The 27,730-nt window shown below is 42.6% G+C and overlaps 1 protein-coding gene across 3 annotated transcripts; it reads left to right on the plus strand.

The window, feature by feature from the left end:
* Window positions 1-646: 646 nt before the first annotated feature.
* Window positions 647-26,028, plus strand: LOC105495435 (zinc finger protein 527). Of its 3 annotated transcripts, XM_011764978.3 has the most exons (5): window positions 647-832; window positions 5,818-5,891; window positions 11,285-11,411; window positions 12,460-12,555; window positions 23,090-26,028. In XM_011764978.3, exons 2-5 carry the CDS (start codon window positions 5,859-5,861, stop codon window positions 24,661-24,663), a joined length of 1,830 nt encoding a protein of 609 aa, XP_011763280.2. In that variant the 5' UTR covers window positions 647-832; window positions 5,818-5,858; the 3' UTR covers window positions 24,664-26,028. The 3 variants fall into 3 exon arrangements, with proteins under 3 accessions (XP_011763280.2, XP_011763281.2, XP_011763284.2); XM_011764979.3 differs by lacking the exon at window positions 647-832 and having other exon boundaries at window positions 5,816-5,891; window positions 11,285-11,401; XM_011764982.2 differs by lacking the exons at window positions 647-832; window positions 5,818-5,891; window positions 11,285-11,411; window positions 12,460-12,555 and adding an exon at window positions 19,839-20,286.
* The last annotated feature ends 1,702 nt before the right edge of the window (window positions 26,029-27,730 follow it).

The raw sequence follows: 27,730 nt of genomic DNA on the forward strand, positions 1-27,730 counted from the left end.
CTTTTCTATTAAAAATGCAAAAATTAGCCGGGTATGGTGGTGGGCGCCTGTAGTCCCAGCTACTGGGGAGGCTGAGGCACTAGAATCGCTTGAACCTGGGAGGCGGAGGTTGCAGTGAGCGCCAAGATAGCCTCAAAACAACAACAACAACAACAACAACAACAACAACAGCAAAACCACAAACCTGGCCCATGGCAGGAGATGGGGGTGAAGGAACAGTGAGACCGGGAGACAGTCAGAGATACACACATTGGATCAGTGGTATCCTCACAGTAACAGAAACGGTCACCCCCAATGTCAGCCATAGTCTCTTTCATCCACAATCACTTTCACATTCAGCTACCCACAATCACGGGACGTGATTTAAAATACAGAAGCTCCCTGCACTGACAAAATCCGCCGCTCCTTTCGTGAGCAAGCATAAAGGTGTGCAGCAACAGTCACACACGAACCACCACACCCAAGCATTCAACCAATCAGCCCAGCGCGCAGCCTGGCCGCTCTTCCCTACACAGCAGCTCACGCTCACTTGAGCGCCTGGGACCTCACACAGCCCTCTCCGGTGCCAGCCCCCGCGGCGCAGGCGCGCAGAGGAGGGGGCCGCGGGGTTCTCTGGGAGGTGTAGTTCAACGATGACGGCCGTGGCGCAAAGCGTTCTGGGGCTCGTGGTTCGCGGGGTCCATGGGGAACGCGGTGTCGCTGGCAGATTTCGCAGAGCTCAGAGTCCTGCACGCCTCAGTCCTCGCCTCGCTCCTCCTCGCGGAGGATTCTGGGAGGTGACGTCGCGGGTCTTGGTCGCGGGGCCAGTTTGCAGAGCCCGCGGCGCCGGGAGGTGAGTGGGGCCGGGCCCCGAGCGACAGCGGGAGGTCAAGGGCAGGCTCCGGGTGGACCGGACGCGCCAGGGATGGGAACCCGGCAGGAGTCGCTGGGGAGGCCGTGTGTGTTTCACTGTGTTACCAACTATGTGACAGGCTGCGGGTGTGACAGAATGTGATCTTGTGTCACTGTGTGTGTTTGTGCGCGTGCGCCCGGTTGTGTGTGACTGTAACCATTTGTGTCTGGGGGTGAAACTGTGAATATGTGCGTTTGTGTGTGACTGTCTCTGCAGGTGTAGCTGCAGGTGTGTTTATGAGAGGCTGTGGTGTGACATTGTGTGTGTAAATGCATGTGTGTGGTTATGTGACCACCTGTTTCTGCGGATACAACTGCGTTTGAATGTGTGTGACAGCAAGTGTGATTGTGCGACTATGACCATCTGCCTCTGTAGGTATAGTTTTGTATGGGTAATTGTGACAAGATGTGTGACTTGTGTGGTATGCTGCTATGTGTGCGATTGTGTGTGATTGTTTATCTCTGTTGGTGTAATTGTATGTGACCATCTATCTTTGTGCTTATGTGGCTGTGTATTGTGTGAGATTATGGGTGTGTTTGTGTGACTCTGTATATGTTTGTGATTGAGTGAGAGTTTGTGTGTGTATATGAGATTGTGGGATTGACTTAGGAAGCACAGGAATATTAAAATTGCCCAAGTTCACACAGTTAACAAGTGACAGCAACAGAACTCAAACCCAAGCAGTTTAGCTCTAGCGGTCTCGCTTTTTTTTTTTTTTTTCTTTTTTCTTTTTTCTTTTTTTTTTTTTTTTTTTTTTTTGAGACGGAGTCTTGCTCTGTCACCCAGGCTGGAGTGCAGTGGCCGGATCTCAGCTCACTGCAAGCTCCTCCTCTCGGGTTCACGCCATTCTCCTGCCTCAGCCTCCCGAGTAGCTGGGACTACAGGCGCCCGCCACTTCGCCCGGCTAGTTTTTTTGTATTTTTTAGTACAGATGGGGTTTCACCGTGTTAGCCAGGATGGTCTCGATCTCCTGACCTCGTGATCCACCCGTCTCGGCCTCCCAAAGTGCTGGGATTACAGGCTTGAGCCACCGCGCCCGGCCTTTTTTTCTTTTTTCTTGAGATGGAGTCTCACTCTATTGCCCAGGCTGGAGTGCAATGGTGTGATCTCGGCTCACTGCAACCTCTGCCTCCCAGGTTCAAGTGATCCACCTACCTCGGCCTCCCAAACTGCTGGGATTACAGGCGTAAGCCACCACGCCAGGTCTTTTGTTTTTTTTTTTCCCAAGGTAGGATCTTACTGTCACCCAGACTGGAATGCAATGGTGTGATCACAGCTCACTGCAGCCTTGACCTCCTGGGCTCAAGCAAACCACCTGCCTCAGCCTCCCAAGAAACTGGGACCATAGGCACGTGCCACCATGCCTGGCTAATTGTTTTTATTTTTATTTTTTGTAGAGACTTCATGCCATGTTGTCCAGTCTGGTCTGAAACTTGAGCTCAAGCAGTCCTCCCACCTTGGCCTCCCAAAGTGTTGAGATTATAGGCCTGAACCACTGTGTCCAGTCAAGTTCCCCCCTTTAATTACTAAATTCCCTTGTTCTTTCCCACATTGAGAGTGTGAAAAATGGTAGCCCTGGGTTTTGAGGGTTTTGGAAAAGATGGTCTGGTCTTGGAATAGGAACCTTCAGAACATGGGAACTTATATATGGGTCTCTTCCTTCTGTCCCCTTGTGAGTGACAGGACTCAGTCTAAAAACATTCTAGTGAGGCTATCCTCAGCTGCTTCTGGGGGAGGGAAGCCTAATCTGAAAGCCCAGTCTTCCTCTCCTTAGGTTATTGAGTTTGAGATTTTAGCTTTATCCTTCTCAAAACTCTTCCATATTTGGTGCTGAGAGTCTGGACCCATGGCTCTTTTTCTGATGTACCAAGTGTGCTGAGTTTTTTATTTTGACCTTCTCAGTTGATAAAGAAAAATATTATTTCATTTCCAAATGTGTGTAGAATCCAAGCAGGAACAAGGGTGGCACCTTTCTGCCCTAGGTGTTCATTCATGCAATCTTCACAGTGGAAAAGAAAGTTTCTGAGAGATGGATTAACTTGCCTGAGGTCATGTAGCCAATGAGGGAAGGAGTGGAAAGTCAACCTGGGTCTGGGTGCTACATAAAAACAAAGTTTTTTTTTTTTTCATCATACCTTCTTTTTGGAGACTAATGGCTCATTCCAAACTTTTATATTGCCCAGGCTGGGCATGGTGGCTCACGTCTGTAATCCCAGCACTTTGGGAAGCCGAGGTGGGCGGATCACTAGGTCAGGAGTTTGAGTCCAGCCTGGCCAACATGGAGAAACCCCATATCTACTAAAAATACAAAAATTAGCTGGGCGTGGTGGCACGCACCTGTAATCCCAGCTACTTGGGAGGCTGAGGCAGGAAAATCACTTGAACCCGGGAGGTGGAAGCTGCAGTGAGCTGAGATCACACCACTGCATTCCAGCCTGGGCAACAAGAGTGACACTCCATCTCAAAAAACAAACAAACAAAAAACATATTGATTGATTGATTGATTGATTGCCCAAGAGATACACAGCTATCAGAACAAAACAAACAAACTGAAGTTTCTTTTATGCAGGCGCTACTTAAGGCTTCTGCTCCCAGATTCTGAGAAGACTACATTGATTCTCTTCTCAGGTTGCAAAAGCTTTTTTTTTTTTTTGAGAATCCCACAGTGCTGAGATTACAGGCGTGAGCCGCCGTGCCCTGCTGCAGAAGCTTGTATGGACAATTTCAAGCTGCATTACACTAAGGAAATAACTGCTAGGGACTGAGTTGTCTAGTGCAAAGTAGTCCAGAATTAGGGGGTAAAATTAGGGGGTGATGTATACTGAATTCTAGGTCAACCACAATTGTCCCTCCCTCCCTCCCTCCCTCCCTCCCTCCCTTCCTTCCTTCCTTCCTTCCTTCCTCTCTTTCTTTCTCTCTTTCTTTCTTTTTGAGACAGAGTCTTGCTCTGTGCTGTAGGCTAGAGTGCAATGGTGCAATCTCAGCTCTCGGCACCCTCTACCTCCCGGGTTCAAGCAAGCCTCCCACCTCAGCCTCCCGAGTAGCTGGGACTACAGACACATGCCACCACGCCCGATTAATTCTTCTACTTTTTGAGGAGATAGGGTTTTGCCACGTTGCCCAGGCTGGTCTTGAATTCCTAGGCTCAAGTGATTTGCCCACCTTGACCTCCCAAAGTGCTGGGATTACAGGTGTGAACCACCGTGCCCAGCCTGTCCCTATTTTGACGATGAAGAAATGTTGACCCTAAGAGGACAAGGAACTTACTTCAGACTGCCCAGTTTGTAGTTCCTGTAGTATTAAAATTTGGCAATGTTTCCCTCAGGCTGCATTTCCGTAGGGAAATAAAGGTAACATCTGCCATCTCTAAAGATGCCTCTCTGAGGAATATATGGCATTGATTACTCAGGTTGTGTTGAATATTCCCCATTCAGACATCGTGCCCTTTCAAAAGAGGACTGGTTTTGGGGTCACATTTCAGTTGGACCCCTGACTTTGAGTTGGTTGTTTAAGCTTCTGGAACCTCCCTTTTACTACCAGTAAAGTGGAGATATTAATACCTATCTTTATAGTTTTGTGGAGTAGTAGCTTTGAGGATTAAATGAGATAATGACACAATGATACCTATGTGTGACATAGATACCTATGTGTGACAGTCTCTGTCTTTGTGCTAATATGGCTGTGTGTGTGAGAGAGATTATGCCTATGATTGTGTAAATGTGTGTATGTTTGTGATTGGGTGAGAATTTTATGTGTATGTGAGATCATGGGATTAATTATGTGGGATCTAGTCTGATAGTGAGGCACAGGAAAATTAAAATTACTTGCCTAACACAGCATGAGTTAACATGGTATATTTATATTACATGAGGCATAGTAAAATTTCTTCATTTATCTAATACTTTTGAGAAACTACCATGGTTTGGTGGTGTTCTGTCATTAGAATACACCAGTGAACCAAACAAAACCTAGTTCTCTTGGATCTTATAATCTTGTATGGGAAGAGAAACAATGAAACAAAGCTATATGTAACATGTCCAGTGGTGATAAACGCTAAGACGAAAAATAATTCAGCGTAAAGAAAAATTGAGGGCCGGGCGCGGTGGCTCAAGCCTGTAATCCCAGCACTTTGGGAGGCCGAGACGGGCGGATCACGAGGTCAGCAGATCGAGACCATCCTGGCTAACCCAGTGAAACCCCGTCTCTACTAAAAAATACAAAAAACTAGCTGGGCGAGGTGGCGGGCGCCTGTAGTCCCAGCTACTCGGGAGGCTGAGGCAGGAGAATGGTGTAAACCTGGGAGGCGGAGCTTGCAGTGAGCTGAGATCCGGCCACTGCACTCCAGCCTGGGCGACAGAGCGAGACTCTGTCTCAAAAAAAAAAAAAAAAAAAAAAAAAAGAAAAATTGAGTACCTGGAACAGGGGTTCCTTTTAGGTAGAATTTTCAGGGAAGTCCCTCTGATGAAGGGACACCTGAATGCATATAGAAATAAAGAGGAGTGGCCCATACTGGTGTCTGGGAGAAGGTTCCAGGCAGAAGGAAAAGGTCACAACCCTGAAGGAGGGGTGTACGCAGTGTTTGAGTAACAGCAGAAAGACACGTGTGCCTGGAGTGTGGTGAGCAAGGGGCAAAAGGGCAGGAAATTAGGTCAGAGGTACAGCCAGGGGCTGGATCATGAACCACCTTGTTGGCCGTAGGACAGACTTTGGCTTTTGTTGAGTTCAGGCGACGCTTAATATAAGTCAAGACTTTGAGAGTTAAGTTCAGCTTTGGATTCCCCCGCGCCACCCCCTGCCAGATCTTGGAAAAGGTGAGACTGGCCCATGTAGGGAGAAGAAAGGGGCAATAGTTCCATTTTGTGGGTCTTGGACCAAAAACATAGGGCTGACACACCATCATTTCTTCCTTAACTCTCCCTTCTCAGGACTTTGTTCTTCTTCAGAAGAGAAAACTGAAGAAGGAGGAATGGCTGTGGGGCTTTGTAAAGCCATGTCCCAGGTAAGCATGCTCTTTTGCTTTGTTTTCAGACATTTGACCTCATTTTTCAGGACTTTGGAACCACAGGGAAAGTCACAAATAGCCCAATGAGCACCCCTCCACTTTTCTCTCTCTACCTTTTGTTCATATAATCCTTCTACAAAACATTTAATATCTTTTTTACTCAGCGTTATGCTCACCTGTGTGATGGAGCAGAGCTGTCCTCTTTAGATGGATGATGATTTCTTGAGTTGGTGATGAGGTGCAAGTGAAATAAGGGATAGAGGTTGATTACTGACTCATCTATTAAATAGGGAGGTCAAGGATGGCCTCTCTGAGAAAGTGACATTTAGCAAAGCAAAACTTCAGTGAAAGTAGCAAGTAAGTCTTGTGGAGATCTGGGGAAGAGCTTTAAAAGAAGGAGTACAAAGTTATTATGGTGGGAGCGTGTTTGGTGTGTTCCAGGGATAGCAATGAGTCTGTCCTTGAAGAGAAATGATCACTATGATGTCAGAGGAATGCTGGGGACCAAATTATGTAGGCCCTTTCAAGTCATGATCTGAACTTTGAATTTGGTTCTAAGTGAAGGAGAGTTAAGTTCATTGGAGCGTTTGTGATCTGATTTGATTTATGCCTTAAAGTGAAAACAGATAGCAGGGGAGTAAAGGTGGAAGCAGGGAGGCCAGTCAGGAGACTGTTTTAGTAATCCAGACAGGAGGTGATAGCAGCCTGGGCCATGGTGGTGGCGTTGGAGCTAGTGAGATTCTGGGTATACATTGGAGATAGAAAATGCGATTTGATCAAGGATTAGTTGTGGTGTGTGAGAGGAAGAAGTCAGGATGCCTACAGAGATTTTTAGCTAGGCAGCTACATGAATAGGCATGCCATTTACTGAGCTGGAAAGACAATGTGAAGTGGGCTGGACATCAAGAATTGAGTTCTGAAGGCTGGGCACGGTGGCTCACGCCTATAATCCCAGCACTTTGGGAGGCTGAGGCGGGTGGATCGTGAGGTCAGGAGATCAAAACCATCCTGGCTAACATGGTGAAACCCGGTCTCTACTAAAAATACAAAAAATTAGCCAGGTGTGGTGGCAGGAGCCTGTAATCCCAGCTACTTGGGAGACTGAGGCAGGAGAATGTCGTGAACCCAGGAGGTGGAGCTTGCAGTGAGCTGAGACTGCGCCATTGCACTCCAGCCTGGGTGACAGAGCAAGACTCCGTCTCAAAAAAAAAAAAAAAGAGAATTGAGTTCTGGATATATTTAGAGACCTTTTGGATATCCAAATGGAGTGCCGATTATACATCTGGAGTTCAGGACTATAGATGTGAATTTGGGAGTCCTTAGTGTATTTTTTCTTCCTTTCCTTTCTTTCTTTCTTTTTCTTTCTTTTCTTTCCTTCCTTTCTTTTTTAGACGGAGTGTTGCTCTGTCGCCCAGGCTGGAGTGCAATGGCGCAGTCTCGGCTCACTGCAGCCTCTTCCTCCTGGGTTCAAGTGATTCTCCTGCCTCAGCCTCCTGAGTAGCTGGGACTATAGGCACATGCCACCATGCCCAGCTAATTTTTGTATTTTTAGTAGAGATGGATTTCACTATGTTGGCCAAGATGGTTTGGATCTCCTGACCTTGTGGTCCACCTGCCTAGGCCTCCCAAAATGCTGGGATTACAGGTGCGAGCCACTGCGCCCGGCCATCCTTAGTGTATTTAAAGCATGAGACAGGGTGAGATTATCTTGAGGGCAAGGTTGTGGTGAATGTAGGTAGGAAATAGGTCGTAGGACTGAGTTTGGGATGTTCAACATTTAGAGCCACACAAGAAGAGGAGGAACCAGCAAAACAGACTGAGAAGAGCTGATGTAGAAGGAAAACCAGAAGAGTGTGGGTTCTGGAAGCCAAGAGGAGAAAGTATTTCAAGGATGGGATGATCAACTGAGCCAAGTTCCTCTGAGAGGGACTGAAGAAGATGAAGACTGAGAACTCACCATTGGATTTGGTAACATAGAAATATTCTGGACAAGAGCTACTTCATTGAATGACTGGGATGAAGACATCATTGTGGTGGGTTTAAGGGAGAATGGAGGCTGGGTGCAGTGGCTTATGTCTGTACTCCCAGTACTTTGGAGGCCAAGATGGCAGGACCATCACCTGAGCCTAGGAGTTCAAGACCCACTATGTATGCAGGGCAACATAGGGAGACTCCGTCTCTAAAAAAATATTTGATACTAAAATCCAAAAACATAGGCATGGTGGCAGATGCCTATAGTCCCAGCTGCTTGGGAGACTGAGATGGGAGTATCACTTGAGTCCAGGAGTTTGAGGCAGCAAGGAGCTATGATTCATGTGGTATACATTCCAGCCTGTGCAACAGAAACAGAGTGAGACCCTGTCTCAAAAAAAAAAAAAAAAAAAAAAAAAAAAAAAGGCTGGTGCAGTGGCTCATGCTCATGCCTATAATCCCAGCACTTTGGGAGGCTGAGGCGGGCAGATCACCTGAGGTCAGAAATTCAAGACCAGCCTGGCCAACATGGTGAAACCCCATCTCTACTAATAATACAAAAATTAGCCAGGTGTAGTAGCACATGCCTGTAATCCCAGCCACTCTGGAGTCTGAGGCAGGAGAATCACTTGAACCCAGGAGGTGGAGGTTGCAGTGAGCTGAGATCATGCCATTGCACTCCAGCCTGGGTGACACGAGTGAAACTCCATCTCCAAAAAAAAAAAAAAAAAAGGCAGAAAAAAGAGAATGGAAAATGAGGAAGGTGAGAACAAAGACAGTGAATTTAGACTTACAATAGTGTAGCCAGCAGGCACATATGAGGTACTCTAAATTGTGATACGCTGTAAGTGCAAAGTATATACCAGATTTTGAAGATTCAGTACAAAAAAGTGTAGGAAATCTCATTAATTTTTTTATATTATTACATGCTGAAATGATAACATTTTCAACATATTGGGTTAAATAAAAATGATATTTTTTTCTATTTATTTTTTTCCTGTGACTACTGGAAAATTTCAAATTACATATGTGACTCAAATATTTCCGGTAGATAACACTGGTCTAGACAACTCATCGGAAGAGTTTTGTTATTAAGAGGAGTAGAGAAATGGGGAAATAGCTAGAGTGAGATCACGGAAAAGGAACTTATTTATTTATTTATCTATGTATTTATTTACAAGATGGAAGACATTGCATCAGTTTTTTTGCTGATTGGAATGATCCAGTAAAGCAAGAATAGTTGGTAGTACAAGGGAGAGAGGTGAAAATGTCTTTGTGTGGGCAAGTGGAGGGACTGGTCTTCGAAGCCTAGAATTTTATCCATAGTCACAGAGGGCAGACAGAATATACAGCTATCAGTACAGATACAGAAGGGTAAGTACATATGGTGGCTGGAGGATGAGGAAGTTCAAAGTGAGAACGAGATGAGTTGATGACAGAGTAATGAAATAGTTATCAGGAGATGGGGAGAGTGAATTTATTAGGGAAGCATAGTAGAGTGGTTTTGCAGTGCTTTTGAGGACTCTCTGGCCATATGTGAGAAGTACTTTGTGTCAACATGTTTTATCAATCAGGGTTCTAGCAAGGCAATCAAAAGGTGACTATTTACAAGATATTATCAGGACATAGAGAAACTATGAAGGATCGTGCTGTACTCCAGGGCTCATAACAGCATAACTCTCTTACTTCTAACCCTAGATCTTTGAATCCAGAGACAGAGAGCTGGGTGGAGGAGGCCCCTGACAGGTGCTCTGAATTTTGATTGAAAGACAGAGACCACCCAGGGTGGCGCTCCCACCCAGGGAGGGAGCCAGGGGACTAAGTATTCTGCCTTACTTACCTTCCTTTCATCTCTTGCTTGTGGCTGAACCCAACAGAATATGGGATGGGACAAGGGAGTTTATTGATGCAGTCAGCCTCCTAGGACTCAGAAAAGAGTAGAGGAGCACATGGAAGTTATACAACACTATGGAGTTGTGTAATTTTTTCCCTAGACACATTCAGCCCTATTTCCACTATGTAGAATAACCATATTTGATATTTCTTTTTTTTTTTTTTTTGAGATGGAGTCTTGCTCTGTCACCCAGGCTGGAAGTGCAGTGGCACGATCTCGGCTCACTGCAGCCTTCTCCTCCCGATTTCAAGCAATTCTCCTGCCTCAGCCTCCCAAGTAGTTGGGACTACAGGCACATACCACCACATCCAGCTAATTTTTGTATTTTTAGTAGAGACAGGGTGTCACCATTTTGGCCAGGCTGGTCTCTAACTCCTGACCTCAGGTGATCTGCCTGCCTTGGCCTCCCAAAGTACTGGGATTACAGGCATGAACCACCATGCCCGGCCTGATATTTCATTATTTTTGATAAGAAAAAGAGAACATATTGTGCAGACTGGAACCCTATCATTTTTTTTTTTTTTTTTTGAGGCGGAGTCTGGCTCTCTTGCCCAGGCTGGAGTGCAGTGGCCGGATCTCAGCTCACTGCAAGCTCCGCCTCCCAGATTCACGCCATTCTCCTGCCTCAGCCTCCTGAGTAGCTGGGACTACAGGCGCCCTCCACCTCGCCTGGCTAGTTTTTTGTATTTTTTTTTAGTAGAGACGGGGTTTCACTGTGTTAGCCAGGATGGTCCCGATCTCCTGACCTCATGATCCGCCTGCCTCGGCCTCCCAAAGTGCTGGGATTACAGGCTTGAGCCACCGCGCCCGGCCATAAACCCTATCATTTTTAAGCACTGAATACTCTTTCTTCGTATGGACATTTTATAGGAAACATCACCATTTATTCCCTGAGTAGCAAATGTTTACTGAGAGTTTACAATGTGATCAGTTTTGTAATAGACACTGGATATATATCGGCTTATAAAACAAATATCTCTCCCTTCATTTAGCCTTCAGTTCAGTGCTATAGCCTGAATTCTGTTTTTGAACATGAAGGTTTTTCCAGATTTTTTGCATAACCTTCCAATGAAAATTCTATCTAAGTCACTTCACATATACTTCACATATACTAAGTCACAGACTACATATAAAGTCTAACTTTCAGGCCATACCCTTTTCAAGACCTTTCTCCTATTGTGCCCCATCTGATGTCTCAATTTGGGGAATATAAAGGAATCCCCCATATAAGATTTTCTTTATACTTAGTATATGTAACATACAACTTAGTCTTTGCTGTTTCTTGTTATAAGCTAATTTTGTGTATATATGTCTTTTTTACAAAAATGTAAAATTATCAAACGGTGAGTCTGTTTCTAATATTTCTCTTCTCTTAAAGTATTTGACAAACCTCAGTATGTAATTGTTCTCCAATAATTATTTTCTTTGCGTCACTTAGAGCTTTGAACTCTGGCCAAATGCATCTTTTTGGCTAGGACCATATGGGTGTCTGGGCACCTGGTGAACAAGAATTTTTTTATTTCAGGGGTTGGTGACCTTCAGAGATGTGGCGCTAGACTTTTCCCAAGAAGAGTGGGAATGGCTGAAGCCATCTCAGAAGGATTTATACAGAGATGTCATGTTGGAGAACTACAGGAACTTGGTATGGCTTGGTAAGGATGTTTCTCCCCCATCATTTAACAATCTTCCTCTGGAGTGTTTTTGCTTCCTCTGTTGAGAATATCTAGGACATCTTAAGACATCTTAAAAGCACTTTCTTGCCTTTCTACTTCCTGTCCCCAGGAAATGATTAGAAATATGTATATATTTTTAACTTTTTAAGTTTCTTAAATTTTAATTAATTAATTAATTTACTTTGGCAGACATTCTGAACACATTAAGTAATTTCTTTTTTTTTTTTTCTGAGACAGAGTCTTGCTCTTGTCGCCCAAGCTGGAGTGCAGTGGTGTGATCTTGGCTCACTGCAACCTCTGCCTCCCAGGTTCAAGCGATTCTCCTGCCTCAGCCTTCTGAGTAGCTGGGATTACAGGCACCCACCACCATGCCCGGCTAATTTTTGTACTTTTAGTAGAGATGGGGTTTCTCCATGTTGGCCAAGCTGGTCTTGAACTCCTGACCTCAGATGATCCGCCCACCTCGACCTTCCAAAGTGCTGGGATTACAGGCGTGAGCCCCTGCGCCTGGTGTATGAAGTAATTTCATAGAGTTGGAAATGGGTAGTTCCCTTTGCCATAGAATGGTGGTTTGGAACAGCAACATCAACATGTCCTGGGAATGTGTTAAAATGCAAATTATGAGGCCCCATTCTAGACCTACAAAATCAGAAACTCTGGGAGTAGGCTCAGTAGTCTGGGTTTTAATAAGCTCTGCAAATGACCCTGATGTCTATTAAAGTTCGAGAGCCACTGTAGTTTCTAACGCAATACTTCTGGGTTGGGGCCTGAGAATGTGCATTTCTAATTAGTTCCTAGGTGATGGCTGCAGCTGCTGTAGCACTTTGAGAACCACTGCCATGGCAGAAGCTTCATCCTCCTCCTCATCCACACAAGCATCATTCCATTCTCTAGCCCTTCCTCTAATGTCCATTCTTGCCTGATGATCGAGAGATTGGGTCTGTGTCCTAGAACAGCTGTGGCATGTTGATTTGTTTGTCTGTATGTCTGTCTGTCTCTTGCTCTCATTTTCTTTCCCTGTGAACAGGACTCTCCATTTCTAAGCCCAACATGATCTCCTTACTGGAGCAAGGGAAGGAGCCGTGGATGGTGGAGAGAAAGATGTCACGGGGTCACTGTGCAGGTGAGTGACAGATCACCAGGCAGGGAGGACTATTGTAAGGTACTCGACCACGTAGTAAGTAGGAAACTCTTTTGGGCTTCAGGTGGGATGAGAGCTGAAATCTCCCTAGTATGTGCTTCCCTAGAAACCTCACCACACCCTGGGGTTTTTTCTTTTTCTTTCTATCAAATTATGCTCTCTAGTCTTCCACCTATACCTTGAATCTCAATCCTTCTCAGCTCTTCTTTTCCCTTTACAGTTAGAATTATATTTCATTTCCAGATTTCTTTTTCGGAGTTTTTATTTTTATCAGAATTATGAAAGATATGTACGCACATTGTTTAAAAAATCAAGTAGTATCATTAGGTTGGTGCAAAAATAATTGCCGTTTTGCCAAAAAACACAATTACCTTCACACCAAAAAGCCTATACAAGGCTTTTTCCCTTAAAAAAGGAATTCTTGTTCCTGGCTTCCCAGTTTCCCTCTTCCTAGAGCGATCCACTTTCTTTTCTTTTGTAGTTCTTTTGGTGTTCCCTTCATATCTCCAAAAATATGTTAATGTTGCTACTCTTGATTGTTTTTTCAGGGTGAGCCTTTATTCGATATCTTCTTATAAGAAAGTAAGGAGGCCGGGCGTGGTGGCTCACGCCTGTAATCCCAGCACTTTGGAAGGCTGAGGCAGGCGGATCACGAGGTCAGGAGATTGAGACCATCCTGGCTAACACGGTGAAACCCTGTCTCTACTAAAAGTGCAAAAAATTAGCCAGGCATGCTGGCGGGCGCCTGTAGTCCCAGCTACTTGGGAGGCTGAGGCAGGAGAATGGCGTGAACCCGGGAGGTGGAGCTTGCAGTGAGCCGCGATCGTGCCACTGCACTCCAGCCTTTTGAGACTGTGTCTCAAAAAAAAAAAAGAAAATAAAATAAGGAGTTAGCACTTTCTTCTCCTGAATTCAACACATGTACACACACACAAATACACACATTTCCCATCCCCCATCATCTCAATGTCATAATTTTGATTAAGTCACTATTCAGCATTTATTTTATTATGGCCATTTAGTGCTAGTCATAGCTGTGCCGTGCATATGCCAAGTTACTTTTTCTCTACACCTTTTTGTTTTCCATGGAGTTAATAATGACTTGGGAATTTTGTCCTTTTTTTTTTTTTTTTTTTGCTTAGTTTATATGTACATATCCCTAATCCAATTCCCGACTTATCATCAATTGTCTGAATCTTTCAAGATACTTGGATATATTAGGTGATCTATTGACTTCATCTTCTTGGAGTAATCTCTCCTGGAACCCTCAGATATGCTTCACTCTGCACAAATGGCTCATTATATTTGCATGCACTCAATTTGGATCTATCTGATTTATCTGATATTTTCTTTTTTTTTTTTTTTTTTTGAGACGGAGTCTCGCTCTGTCACCCAGGCTGGAGTGCAGTGGCCGGATCTCAGCTCACTGCAAGCTCCGCCTCCCAGGTTCACGCCATTCTCCTGCCTCAGCCTCCCGAGTAGCTGGGACTACAGGCGCCCGCCACCTCGCCCGGCTAGTTTTTTGTATTTCTTAATAGAGACGAGGTTTCACCGTGTTAGCCAGGATGGTCTCGATCTCCTGACCTCGTGATCCGCCCGTCTCGGCCTCCCAGAGTGCTGGGATTACAGGCTTGAGCCACCTGTAATTTTTTGCAAAAATGCATTACCTCAATCTAATTATAAGAAAATATCAGATATGGCGCCCGGCCATATCTGATATTTTCTTATAATTAGATTGAGGTAATGCATTTTTGCAAAAAATGTCACAGAAATAATGTTGTTTCTCTCTCAGTGCATCATTCCAAAGGATGCATAATATCGATAATGTCTTAGTATTGGTGATGTTAAGTTTGAACACTTAGTGAAGGTAGTGTCTGCTTGGTTTCTCCATTATAAATTTCTTATTTTTCTCTTTGTAATTAAGAAATATCTTGGGGGAGATACTTTGAGATTATTCAGTTTCTTCTGTAATTTTTACCCATTTATTTTAGCATTTATTGCTGGATCTCTTCAACTGTTATTACTGTGTTATTAACCTAATGTTGATTTTTTTCCATTTCCCTCTTTTCTTTATGTATATTAATTGCGATTGTTCTGTAGGAAGAGCTGCTCCTTCCAATCCATTTACTTATATATTCAATTATATTTATAGATTTTTTCTTTTTTTTTTTTTTTCTTTTGAGACGGAGTCTCGCTTTGTCGCCCAGGCTGTTGTGCAGTGGCCGGATCTCAGCTCACTGCAAGCTCCGCCTCCCGGGTTTACGCCATTCTCCTGCCTCAGCCTCCCGAGTAGCTGGGACTACAGGTGCCCACCACCTCGCCCGGCTAGTTTTTTGTATTTTTAGTAGAGACGGGGTTTCACCATATTAGCCAGGATGGTCTCGATCTCCTGACCTCGTGATCCGCCCATCTCGGCCTCCCAAAGTGCTGGGATTACAGGCTTGAGCCACCGCGCCCGGCCTTTACAGATTTTTTTCTATGAGGTAAACCTAATTTACCTCATAAAATGTAATGACTTCATAAAATTTAAATGGATTTATTTTTAGATTTATGGATTTTTATTTCTATGAAGTAAATCCAATGAATCATTATTTTGTTTCTCAAATCATTCCAGCTTTGAATGTTGGAATCTCCTTCACTTTGGTTCCTTTGACCTTCTGACATGCCCCCGTACATTTTTTGAGCACATCCTTCCTTCTGGCACAAGGTATTCCAGGTTCTCTTATTTTCCTTGCCCCAGCCTTGAATCAACCACTTCTCCAAGGAGCCCTCATTGCTTTATTGGGAAATGGTGTTTAGAAACCCAGCTAGGTATGCTCTAGGCTACTGGGATGTCACTAGGCTACTGGCCCTGACAGCAGCTAAAGCTAGGAAACGGATAGATAGATAGATAGATAGATAGATAGATAGATAGATAGAGCTAGGAAATAGATGGATAGATAGATGGATAGATATTTACATACACACCCCTATATTTATTTCTGCCTCTTTTTTTTCCATTTTTTATTACCTCTATCTTTTTATCTATTAAAACTATCAGTTTATATGAATAACTTGATTTATAGTCCTGCTTTACAGGATTTATTGTAGCCTTCCTCCTTTACTTATTTGTTATTTCTTTTTCTCATAATGAGAAAAAATATATTTACCTATTTGTTCAATTTTAGTATACACATAAAGTACTTTCAGAATTTCTAACCTATTTCTCTGTGAGAAACAAATTTAACAACTAGATTTAGGTATTCGTGTATAGTACTTTTTGTTTCAGTCTTATATTGTCCAGTCAAAAATACTATTTCCAAAATTACTTAGTTATTTTAGGTCCATTTGTTACGGTTTTTTTTTTTGAGATGGAGTCTCCCTCTGTCCCCAGGCTGGAATGCAGTGGCGCAATCTCAGCTCACTGCAACCTCCGCCTCCCAGGTTCAAGCGATTCTCCTGCCTCAGGCTCCTGAGTAGCTGCGACTACAGGCGTGTGCCACCACCCCCAGCTAATTTTTGTATTTTTAGTAGAGACATGGTTTCACCATGTTGGCCAGGATGGTCTCAATCTCTTGACCTCATGATCCGTGCCAGCCTTGGCCTCCCAAAGTGCTGGGATTACAGGTGTGAGCCACCCTGCCCAACCCATTTGTTACTGTTTATAACAAATGTTCTATTTTGCATTCCTACTAAGTCCTGCTTAGTTTTAATTTTTTTTTTTTTTTTTTTTTGGTATCTAAAACATTACTATGCCTCTAAGATCAGAGCTATATAAAATAGTATAAAGTAGATCTCCAAAAAGTATTGTGCCCTCCTTGTTCCTACTACTTTATTCTTTTTCCCTGCTTCTTCCTACCCATTTCCCACCCACCCCTTGTATGTTACCAATTTCCTTAGTTTCAAGTTTATCCTTGAAATAAATGTTTCTCTTGCACAAATTAGCAGTTACATGTGTAGTTTCTTGTATCTTCTTTATATGACAAATAGTGTGCTATAGATACATTTTGCTTTTATCACTTAAAAGGAGATCACTTTATATTAGTTCGTGAAGATCTTCCTCATTTTTTTTTTTTTTTTTTTTTTTTTTTTTTTTTTTTTGAGACAGAGTCTCACTCTTACCCAGGCTGGAGTACAGTGACAGGATCTTGGCTCACTGCAACTTCTGCCCCCTGTGTTCAAGCAATTCTCCTGCCTCAGCCTCCTGAGTAGCTGGGACTACAGGTATGCACCACCATGCCCAGCTAATTTTTGTATTTTTAGTAGAGAAAACGTTTCACCATGTTGGTCAGGATGGTCTTGAACTTCTGATCTCGAGTGATATGCCTGCCTCAGCCTCCCAAAGTGCTGTGATTACAGGAGTGAGCCACCATGCCCTGCCCTTCTTCATTTTTTGACTGCTTCATAATACTTCATTATGTACCCGTTATCATAATTTATTCAACTACACTAATGTATGGTCATTTAGTGTTCGCAATATTTTACAGTTGCAAAAGATGTGATGAATAACCTTGAACTTATATATATTTTTTATTGTTGAGGCTGTATCTTCAGCATGGATTCGTAGATGTGGAATTGCTGAGTGAGTGCATATACACTTTTTTTTTTTTTTTTTTTTTTTTTTTTTAGACAAGAGTCTCGCTCTGTCACCAGGCTGGAGTGTAGTGACCCAATCGCGGCTCACTGCAACCTCCTCCTCCTGGGTTCAAGTGAGTCTCCTGCCTCAGCCTCCTGAACAGCTGGAACTACAGGTTTGTACCACCACGCCTGGCTAATTTTTGTATTTTTAGTAGAGATGGGGTTTCACCATATTGGCCAGGCTGGTCTCGAACTCCTGACTTTGTGATCCACCCACTTCAGCCTCCCAGAGTGCTGGGATTACAGGCATGAGCAACCACACCTGGCCATACATATGTAGTTTTATAAGGAATTGCTACATTCCCCTCCAGAAAAGTTGTCTGCTTAGTTTTTTTTTTCTGCTGTAATAAATTAGCACACATTTAGTGACTTAATACAACACAAATTTATTATAGCTCTGGAGGTCAGAAGTAAAAACTAGGTCTTACAGAGCTAAAATCAAGATGTCAGCAGTGTACATTCCTTCCTAAGGCTCTATGGGAGAATGTGTTTCCTTGAGTTTTCATGCTTTTTTTTTTTTTTTTTTTTTTTTTTTAGATGGAGTCGTGCTCTGTCGCCCAGGCTGGAGTGCAATGGTGTGATCTTGCCTCACTGCAACCTCCGCCTTCTGGGTTCAAGTGATTCTCCTGCCTCAGCCTCCCGAGTAGCTGGGATTACAGGTGCTCAACACTATGCCCAGATAATTTTTGTATTTTTAGTAGAGACAGGGTTTCGCCATGTTGGCCAGACTGATCTCAAACTCCTGACCTCAGGTGATCCACCCTCCTTGGCCTGCCAATGTGCTGGGATTATACAGGTGTGAGCTACCACGCCTGACTGATTTTTTTTTTTTTTTTTTTTTGAGACAGAGTTTTGCTGTTGTCATCCAGGCTGGAGTGCAGTTTTTGTGGTCTCAGCTCACTACAACCTCCACCTCCTGGGTTCAAGTGATTCTCCTGCCTCAGCCTCCCAAGTAGCTGGGACTACAGGTGTGTGCCTGTACACTTTTGTACACTGTATAAAAATACAAAATTTTTGTATTTTTAGTACAGACGGGGTTTCACCATATTGGCCAGGCTGGTCTTGAACTCCTGACCTTGTGATCCACCCGCCTTGGCCTCCCAAAGTGCTGGGATTACAGGCGTGAGCTACCGTGCCTGGCCTATTTTCAACTTTTTTTTTTTTTTTTTTGAGATGGAGTCTCGCTCTGTCACCCAGGCTGGAGTGCGGTGGCCAGATCTCGGCTCACTGCAAGCTCCGCCTCCCGGGTTTACGCCATTCTCCTGCCTCAGCCTCCCAAGTAGCTGGGACTACAGGCGCCCGCCACCTTGCCCGGCTAAGTTTTTGTATTTTTTAGTAGAGACGGGGTTTCACCGTGTTAGCCAGGATGGTCTCGATCTCCTGACCTCGTGATCTGCCCGTCTCGGCCTCCCAAAGTGCTGGGATTACAGGCTTGAGCCACCGCGCCCGGCCTTATTTTCAACTTTTTAAGATAACTTTAAGTATAGGGCTTATATGCAATACAGATTTGAGTTTTACTTTATAAACCAGTCTGATTATCTTTTCATTTTAATAGGTGAAAGTCTAATTACATTTCTGATAAATTTGGGCTTAATCCTATATATTGTCTTATGTTATATTTTCTGGGTTTTATAGTTTTTAAAAAGCACTTTCAGGCTGGGTGTGGTGGCTCATGCCTGTAATCCCAGCACTCTGGGAGGCTGAAGTAGGTGGATTACGAGGCCAGGAGTTCGAGACCAGCCTGGCCAACATGGTGAAACCCTGTCTCTACTAAAAATACAAAAATTAGCCAGGCGTGGTGGTGTGTACCTGTAATCCCAGCTACTCGGGAGACTGAGGTAGGAAAATTGCTTGAACTCAGGAGGCGGAGGTAGCAGTAAACCGAGATTGTGCCACAGCACTCCAGCCTGGGCGACAGAGCAAGACTCCATCTCGGAAAAAAATAAAAAAATAAAATAAATAAAAAATAAAAATAAAAAAATGAGCCTGTCATGGTGCCGTGTGCTTATTGTTCCAGCTACTCAGGAGACTGAGGTATGAGGGCCACTTAAGCCTGGGAGTTCAAGGCTGCAATGAGCTATGATAGTGCCACTGGACTCCAGCCTAGGCGAGGTGACAGAGCAAGACCCTGTCTCAAAACAAAACAAAACAAACAACACAATGTGTACCTTGAAGTAAAATTGCTGGAACATGGAAGTGCATGTTTTAATTTACAAGATACTCAACTTGTTCTGGGAAGTGATTGTATCAGTTTATGCTCGTACTAACAATGACAGTGTCTGAGAATGGCTTTTCCTTCCTCTCTTGATATTCTTCAACTTAAGTTTTTGATATTGTCCTTAATATTGTCTAACTGAAATTTCTGCTGACACGAGGAAGGGAAATGCTCTTATGGTTTTAATTTACTAGTGATATTACTGAGCATCTGTCCAGGAATGCATTGTCTATAAAGTTTTTCTCTTCTGTGAATTACCTGCTCATACATTTTTTTGTTTTGTTTTTTGAGACAGGTTCTCACTCTGTTGCCCAGGCTGGAGCGCAGTGGCATGATCTTGGCTCACTGCAGCCTCTACCTCCTGAACTCAAGTAATCTTCCCACCTCAGCGTGTGCACCACTGCACCTGGTTAGATTTTTTGTTTATTTTTCTTGTAGAGATGAGGTCTCACTGTGTTGCCCAGGTTGGTATAGAACTCCTGGGCTCAAACGATCCTCCCTTCTCAGCCTCCCAAACTGTTGGGATTGCTGGCATACTTGCATTTTGGAGAATGTGTCTTTTTCTGGACATTATTCATTTTTCTATAATACATGTTTTAGTTGTTTTTTCTCAGATTGTCCCTTGCCTTTTGACTTTGTGGTGTTTTCTCCCACACGCAAGTTTTCAAGGTTGATGTCAAATTCATTCCCTTCAACCAGATGTGGTCAGGATGGTAGTGAGGAGGCCGTGCTCCCCTTCACTGTGTTCTCTGTGTCTTGCAGGTTTTAATGCTCTAAGTGTGTTTCTCTGGATATTTTTTCTTGACCTTTTCCACAATGATAAATAATTTTACAAGTCAACCCTGGTTGAGTTCTTTCACGGAGATTTTGATGGAAGAAAGGTATAAAATGCAAGAGCTTAGGTCCTATTATTGGTTTTGGAATGTTCTTTTTTTGTTCATAATTTTCTTTTATATTATTGATTACTTTTGTCCAAGTTTCTTTAAAATAATTTTCTTAAGTTTGGAAATAAAATCCTTATGGAATTCTGGTTGAAACTGACCTGATATAAATTAACCTGTGGTAAAAATGTATGCATATATTATTTTTTTGTTTTCTTGCAATTATATATTACATTGATTCATTTAAATCTTGCTTAGAAGAATTTCATAGCATTTTATAGGACTTTTTTTGTGTTCTTGCCAACCATACTCCCTTCTCTCTTCCAATTACTTACATAGCAGTTGTCATCTCAACTCGCTGCCTTCACCTCAGGTTCTCTTCCACTGTCTTATCACTTGCAATCTGGCTTCTACCCCTCTAGTTTAGCTAAATGCAGGTACCCTTTTTCATTTTCATATTCCTCAGCTTATTGAGATGTATAAGATAGTTCTTACCACTATCCATTTTCTCTTTTCAAAACTCTGTTCTCTCCCTTTAACGGACTCTTTCCCCTGTTTTTCTGTTGTTTCCTCATTTACCATAAGATCTTTGTCATATTAATGTGGATCTCTGTCCAGTTCTGTCTAGTAGAACTTACTTTTTTTTTTTTTTTTTTTTTTTTGAGACAGTCTCGCTCTGTCGCCCAGGCTGAGTGCTGTGGCATGATCTCAGCTCACTGCAACCTCCGCCTCCTTGTTCAAGGGATTCTCGTGCCTCAGCCACCTGAGTAGCTGGGATTATAGATGTGAGCCACCGTGCCCAGCTAATTTTTGTATTTTCAGTAGAGACGGGGTTTCACCGTGTTGGCCAGGCTGGCCTTGAACTCCTGGCCTCAAGTGATCCACCAGCCTCGGCCTCCCAAAGTGTTGGGATTACAGGCAGGAACCCCCATGCTCAGCCTCTAGTAGAACTTTCTGTGATGATGGAAATAATCTATATGTGTGCTTTCTAATACAGTAGCCACTACCCACATTTGGCTTTGGGTACATAAAATGTGGCTAGTGTGACTAAGGAACTGACTTTTAAAAATGTTATTTAAATTTAAATTGCTGCATATACTTAGTGGCTACCATATTGGATAGCATACAGTCTTTTAATCAAGGGGATCCAATCTGTAAGTCTATGTGTAAAGATAGTGGTTGGAGCTTCAGGCATCTCAGAGTCTCCCATGTTGGAAAATATCTAGTCTTCTCCCATCAGGCTTCTTTTATTCAGCATTAAGTTAGTTATTGTATAAATCTGCTATTTGCCTGGAGTAAAGACTTATTTTTGGTAAGATGGAGTATAGTGGCTTCAGGTGATGCCTACGAGAGATGAGATCCAGGCAAGTGAGGGAACAGAAGTAGTTGTATTTCCAGGGAAAGAATGAATGGTATGGACCTAACAAAGGATAGGCGAACAAGGCCTCTCAGGCCTGGGTAAAGACAGGTAAGAAAATCCAAGGCGGTGCTTAGGACAGACTGATAGGGATGAGGCTTTCCTTGGGTGAAGGGTGTATTGGAAAGAAGAAAGATACAGATGAATAATACTTCCTTTTCAATTTCGTTCTGACCTATACTGGAGATAGCTTTACTTTTCAACAGATGAGAAACTGTTATGGCAAAGACTGTATCCATTTAACCTCCAAATGCCAAAATATGTAGTTCTAAAATAATCCCTAACCACATCTAAACATGAAAATGTGTCTGTCACTGAATAGTCACTATATTTTGGAATCCTGATTATAGCCTTGAACACCAAGCTCATATTCTCCAAGAATGATTCCTTAAGTAAGCTAGTGAGTTTTGATCTCTTTTTTCCTGACACTTATATCTGTAATAATCTATATCATATTAGCTTATCCTTCATTGTGTGCCACATGGAATTATCATCTGCACAGGCTTGAGCTCTCAGAATTTACAAAAGGTAGAAAGACCTTGTGTCAGGCTTTCCCGCCTTCAGTAGGTACTTTGGACCTACTAAGAGGTTCTATGTATTTGAACATATTGGCTGATTATTGTGGTGTGAAAAGGACTTTCTCATTTTTTGAGATCATCTTCTAAAAAATAGTTTTCTTTCTACCTTACTCCAACCAATATCCTCTCCTGAAAGTATCACGTATCTTCTCAATAGGCATCATTTTCCCTGAATGATGAGAAAAGCTGATGGACCTAACAAAGGATAGGTTTATTTTAGTCACTGAGAAAAAATATATGTAAATTTTCCCTGGACCCTGATAAAAATCTTAGAAGTTGTTGAACAGCATTAGTGGGAAAAGATGCCATGAGATTAATCTGGCAGCAGTCATCCATTTAACAACATGCTGACACTGTCCAAGGCATTGGGTGCAACAGTAGAAGAAAAAGGAGTGAACATCAGTCCCTGCCCTCATGAAGTTTTCAGTCTTATGAATACCAGTGCAGGATGAACTGGAGGCTTTAAAGACTAGAGGCAGGGAAACTGGCTGTGATCTAATCAGACATCCTCAATTCTTTATCTTGTTAGCATTTAGCTTTGCCTACCTTTTGATGACCTGCGTTTTACCTGTTTCCCCAACTACCACCTTCTACTACCATCAACACATATACCTTCCCTTCTCAGCTCTCTTTATTCTTTGTGCTTCCATTGTCTTTTGATCATATCGCATGGCCATATTTGGGCTATTAGAATCACATACTTTCTACCCTCCTTCCCCCCAGTTAAATTCTTCCATTTCTTCTATAACAATTTTCTTCCTCATAGCAAAGGAACAAAGGAGACATTTCCTTTCTTGATATTTTTCAGACTGGGAGTCTTGGTGTGAAATCAAGGAATTATCTCCAAAATGGTTCATTGATGAAGATGAAATATCCCAGGAGATGATAATGGAAAGGCTAACAAGTCATGGCCTTGAATGCTCCAGTTTCAGAGAAGCCTGGAAATGTAAGGGTGAATTTGAGCTACATGAGGGAAATGCGGAGAGGCATTTCATGCAAGTGACAGCTGTTAAGAAAATCTCTACTGGGAAAAGACACAATGAATTTAGTAATTTTGGGAGAAGCATACCCCGGAAATCAGTATTTTTAATGCAACAGAAAGTTCCTACCATAGAGCAAGTACATAAATTTGATATTTATGATAAACTCTTCCCCCAAAATTCAGTCATAATTGAATATAAAAGACTCCGTGCTGAGAAGGAATCTTTGATAGGTAATGAATGTGAAGAATTCAACCAGAGTACATACTTTAGTAAAGATACAGGAATTCCTCTTGGTGAGAAACCTTATGAAAGTAATGATTTTTCAAATCTCTTAAGTTTCCACTCATTACTTGCTCAACATCAGACAACTCATTTTGGAAAATTACCCCATGGATACAGTGAATGTGGTGATGCCTTTAGCTGTTACTCATTCTTTACTCAACCTCAGAGAATTCACAGTGGAGAGAAACCATACGCATGCAATGACTGTGGAAAAGCCTTTAGCCATGGCTTCTTTCTCAGTGAACATCAAAGGACTCATATTGGGGAGAAGCCTTATGAATGTAAGGAATGTAACAAAGCCTTCAGACAGAGTGCTCACCTTGCTCAACACCAGAGGATCCACACTGGAGAGAAACCGTTTGCATGCAATGAATGTGGGAAGGCCTTTAGCCGTTATGCCTTCCTTGTTGAACATCAGAGAATTCACACAGGTGAGAAACCATATGAATGTAAAGAATGTAACAAAGCCTTCAGACAGAGTGCTCACCTTAATCAACATCAGAGGATTCACACGGGAGAGAAACCCTACGAATGTAATCAGTGTGGAAAAGCCTTCAGCAGACGGATAGCCCTTACTCTGCATCAAAGAATTCACACAGGAGAGAAACCCTTCAAATGTAGTGAATGTGGGAAGACCTTTGGCTATCGCTCACACCTGAATCAACATCAGAGAATTCATACCGGAGAAAAGCCCTATGAGTGCATCAAATGTGGGAAGTTTTTTAGGACTGACTCACAACTTAATCGACATCATAGAATTCACACTGGAGAGAGACCATTTGAATGCAGTAAATGTGGGAAAGCCTTCAGTGATGCTTTAGTTCTAATTCACCATAAGAGAAGTCATGCAGGAGAGAAACCCTATGAATGTAACAAATGTGGGAAGGCCTTCAGTTGTGGCTCATATCTTAATCAACATCAAAGAATTCATACTGGAGAGAAACCCTATGAATGTAATGAATGTGGGAAGGCTTTTCATCAGATCTTGTCCCTAAGACTACACCAGAGAATTCACGCTGGAGAAAAACCTTATAAATGTAATGAATGTGGGAATAATTTTAGCTGTGTTTCAGCCCTTAGACGACATCAAAGAATTCATAATAGAGAAACGCTCTGATTATAACAAGTATAGGAAAGAAAACATTTGGTTACCACTCAGTCCTTATTGAATATTAGTGAGTTCTTCTTGGTTAGTAATTCTTTGAATGTAGTTCATATTTCAGTTCATGAGTATCCATTATTTGAAGTAGCTCAGTAGTAGACATCTGTTACTTTTTTTTTTTTTTTTTTTTAGACAGAGCCTCTCTCTGTTGCCCAGGCTGGAGTGCAGTGGTGCAATCTTGGCTCACTGCAGCCTCTGCCTCCTGGGCTCAAGCAATCCTCCTGCCTCAGCCTCCTGAGTAGCTGGGATTACAGGTGCCTGTGACCATGCCTGGCTAATTTTTGTATTTTTAGTAGAGATAGGGTTTCACCATATTGGTCAGGCTGGTCTCAAACTCCTGACTTCAGGTGATCTGCCTCCCAAAGTGCTGGGATTATAGGTGTGAGCCACCATGCCCGGCCACATCTGTTACTTTTTGATCTGTTCTGTACCTGGCTTACCCCACCCTCAATGCATATGATTCTGGTGAAACTGTTAATCAGGGACAGTAGTGGATTGGTCACAGGCTGGCCAATTATTTCCCCCAACCTAGTGATAAGGGATTGGCAAATGGCCCTGTCTGGATCAATGAAGTCCTTTGCGAGTATTCCTATGGGTAGTAAGAGATTTTTTTCTGGAATTGCAAGTTTCAAGGATTTAATAAGATTAAAAACTCACCAGGAGCCTTTTTGCCACTCATGAGGAAAGCTTTCCCAAAGAGAAATCTAACAGAGGAAAATGGAGACAAGAGACAGAAATCTGATGATATTGTTTGATCTCCTGGATCCAGTCATTCCTGACAGCTACACCATCCTTTTTCATTTTTTGTGATCCAATAAATTTCCTTTTATTTATTTTTTCTTAATTTGGATTAGATTTTTGCCTCATGGAATTAGAGTGCTGATTCACACATTCTATGTTTGCTATACATAAGAGAAAGCCTTAATTTTTTTTGTGACATAATTATTTATACTGAGGAGAAACCTTATGATATAACAAGTTTTTCAAAGTTGAATACACAGCCTTCATAAAACTGAGATAATTGTTACATTTTATTTGTCGATAAAATTATTTTAGTGTTTCTTAGTTTTTTTCACAATATGAATATTTTAAAATTCACCAAGTAAAATTCTTTAACGGGCTTCCCCTTAAGGAGTTGAAATCATTTGTCACACTGACTCACCATGTACCTGTAAAGAGAGAATGGAAAGCTAAGGGAATAATGGTTTCATTTGTTTAATGAATGACTCTTCATCTTCAAGGAATTACTTGATTTTCTTCTTTCAGTATGGGTCTAAACATATTCTGTGGCAGAATATAATAAAATTAAATTGTAAATGAGGTCTTTTGAGGGTGGGCTGTAAATTTGGTTTAAGGCTGGGTGCGGTGGCTCACGCCTGTAATCCTGGCACTTTGGGAGGCCGAGGCGGGTAGATCACCTGAGTTGGAAATTTGAGACCAGCCTGACCAACATGGAGAAATCCTGTCTCTACTAAAAATACAAAATTAGCCGGGTATGGTGGCGCATGCCTGTAATCCCAGCTACTTGGGAGGGTGAGGCAGGAGAATCGCTTGAACTCGGGAGGTGGAGGTTGTAGTAAGCCAAGAGTGTGCCATTGTACTCCAGCCTGGGCAACAAGAGCAAAACTCCTTCTCTAAATAAATAAGTAAATAAATTTGGTTTAAGAAGTTTATGGATAACTTCTTTGCAGCTAGAGATATCAGACAAAGATATGGCTGGCAGAAAGAATGAGTCATTTTTAACAAATGGTAAAACTAAAGCAGTTAATGCCTAAAATTTTTAGAGACTAAATCATTTCCATTATTGGGAGTAATGAGGAAGATGAAAGTGTGGGGCAATACATTTCTTTTTTATCTGAATGGATGTAGGGAAATAAACTGGTGCTTTGGCAGCTGGGCCATTTGAACAGTCAGAACCAGTAAGAATACTGGGCATTGCCTGAAGAGCATCTATAAAAACAGAACAAATGAAAGAGGAAAGAATGAAGGATTTATATGTTAAACAGTGAAACAGTGACTACTACTCTCATAATTTGTTTAATATTCAGTTTATACCTATATCTAATACAATCTGAAAATTATTTTTCATAAATATTCAAATTCCCTTTAACAGATTATAATAGATTTCGTGACTCAATACTTCAAACCTTGAACAGAAACAAATATGATTATAAAATATTTCCGCCGGGCGCGGTGGCTTAAGCCTGTAATCCCAGCACTTTGGGAGGCCGAGGCGGGTGGATCACGAGGTCAGGAGATAGAGACCATCCTGGCTAACATGGTGAAACCCCGTCTCTACTAAAAATACAAAAAACTAGCCGGGCGTGGTGGCGGGCGCCTGTAGTCCCAGCTACTCGGAGGCTGAGGCAGGAGAATTGGCGTGAACCTGGGAGGCGGAGCTTGCAGTGAGCCGAGATCGCGCCACTGCACTCCAGCCTGGGTGACACAGCGCGAGACTCCGTCACAAAAAAAAAATAATAATAATAATTTCCAAACTTATGTTACATCTAATCTGAAATATATTAATAGGCTTAATTCATGTCATCATTTCTTTATTTTTTTAAACTATTTCCTGGAGATATAGGGATATTTATTTTTATAATTTCCAAGCACTGAGTAAGAATTTATTTCAGAAAGTTTCACAAGGTTACAGTAAACTTACCAAGCTTGAAGAATGACTCAGACCAGTAAGAAGAGTCTGAGTTACTCACTAATTGATTTTTTTTTTTTTTTTTTTTTTGAGACAAGTTCTCACTCTGTTACCCAGGCTGGAATGCGGTGACAAAATCATGGCTCACTGCAGCCTCAACTTCCTGGGTTCAAGCGACCCTCCCACCTCAGCCTCCTGAGTAGCTGGGACTAGAGGTGTGCTCTACCACACCTGGCTAAGTTTTGCATTTTTTTGTAGAGATGGGGTTTCACCAGTTGCCCAGGCTGGTCTCGAACTCCTGGCCTGAAGTGATTTGCCCATCTCAGCCTCCCAAAGTGCTGAGAATATAGGGATGAGCCACTGTGCACAGCT

Source organism: Macaca nemestrina, chromosome 20, assembly GCF_043159975.1.
Source record: "Macaca nemestrina isolate mMacNem1 chromosome 20, mMacNem.hap1, whole genome shotgun sequence".
NCBI classification, from domain to species: Eukaryota; Metazoa; Chordata; class Mammalia; order Primates; family Cercopithecidae; genus Macaca; species Macaca nemestrina.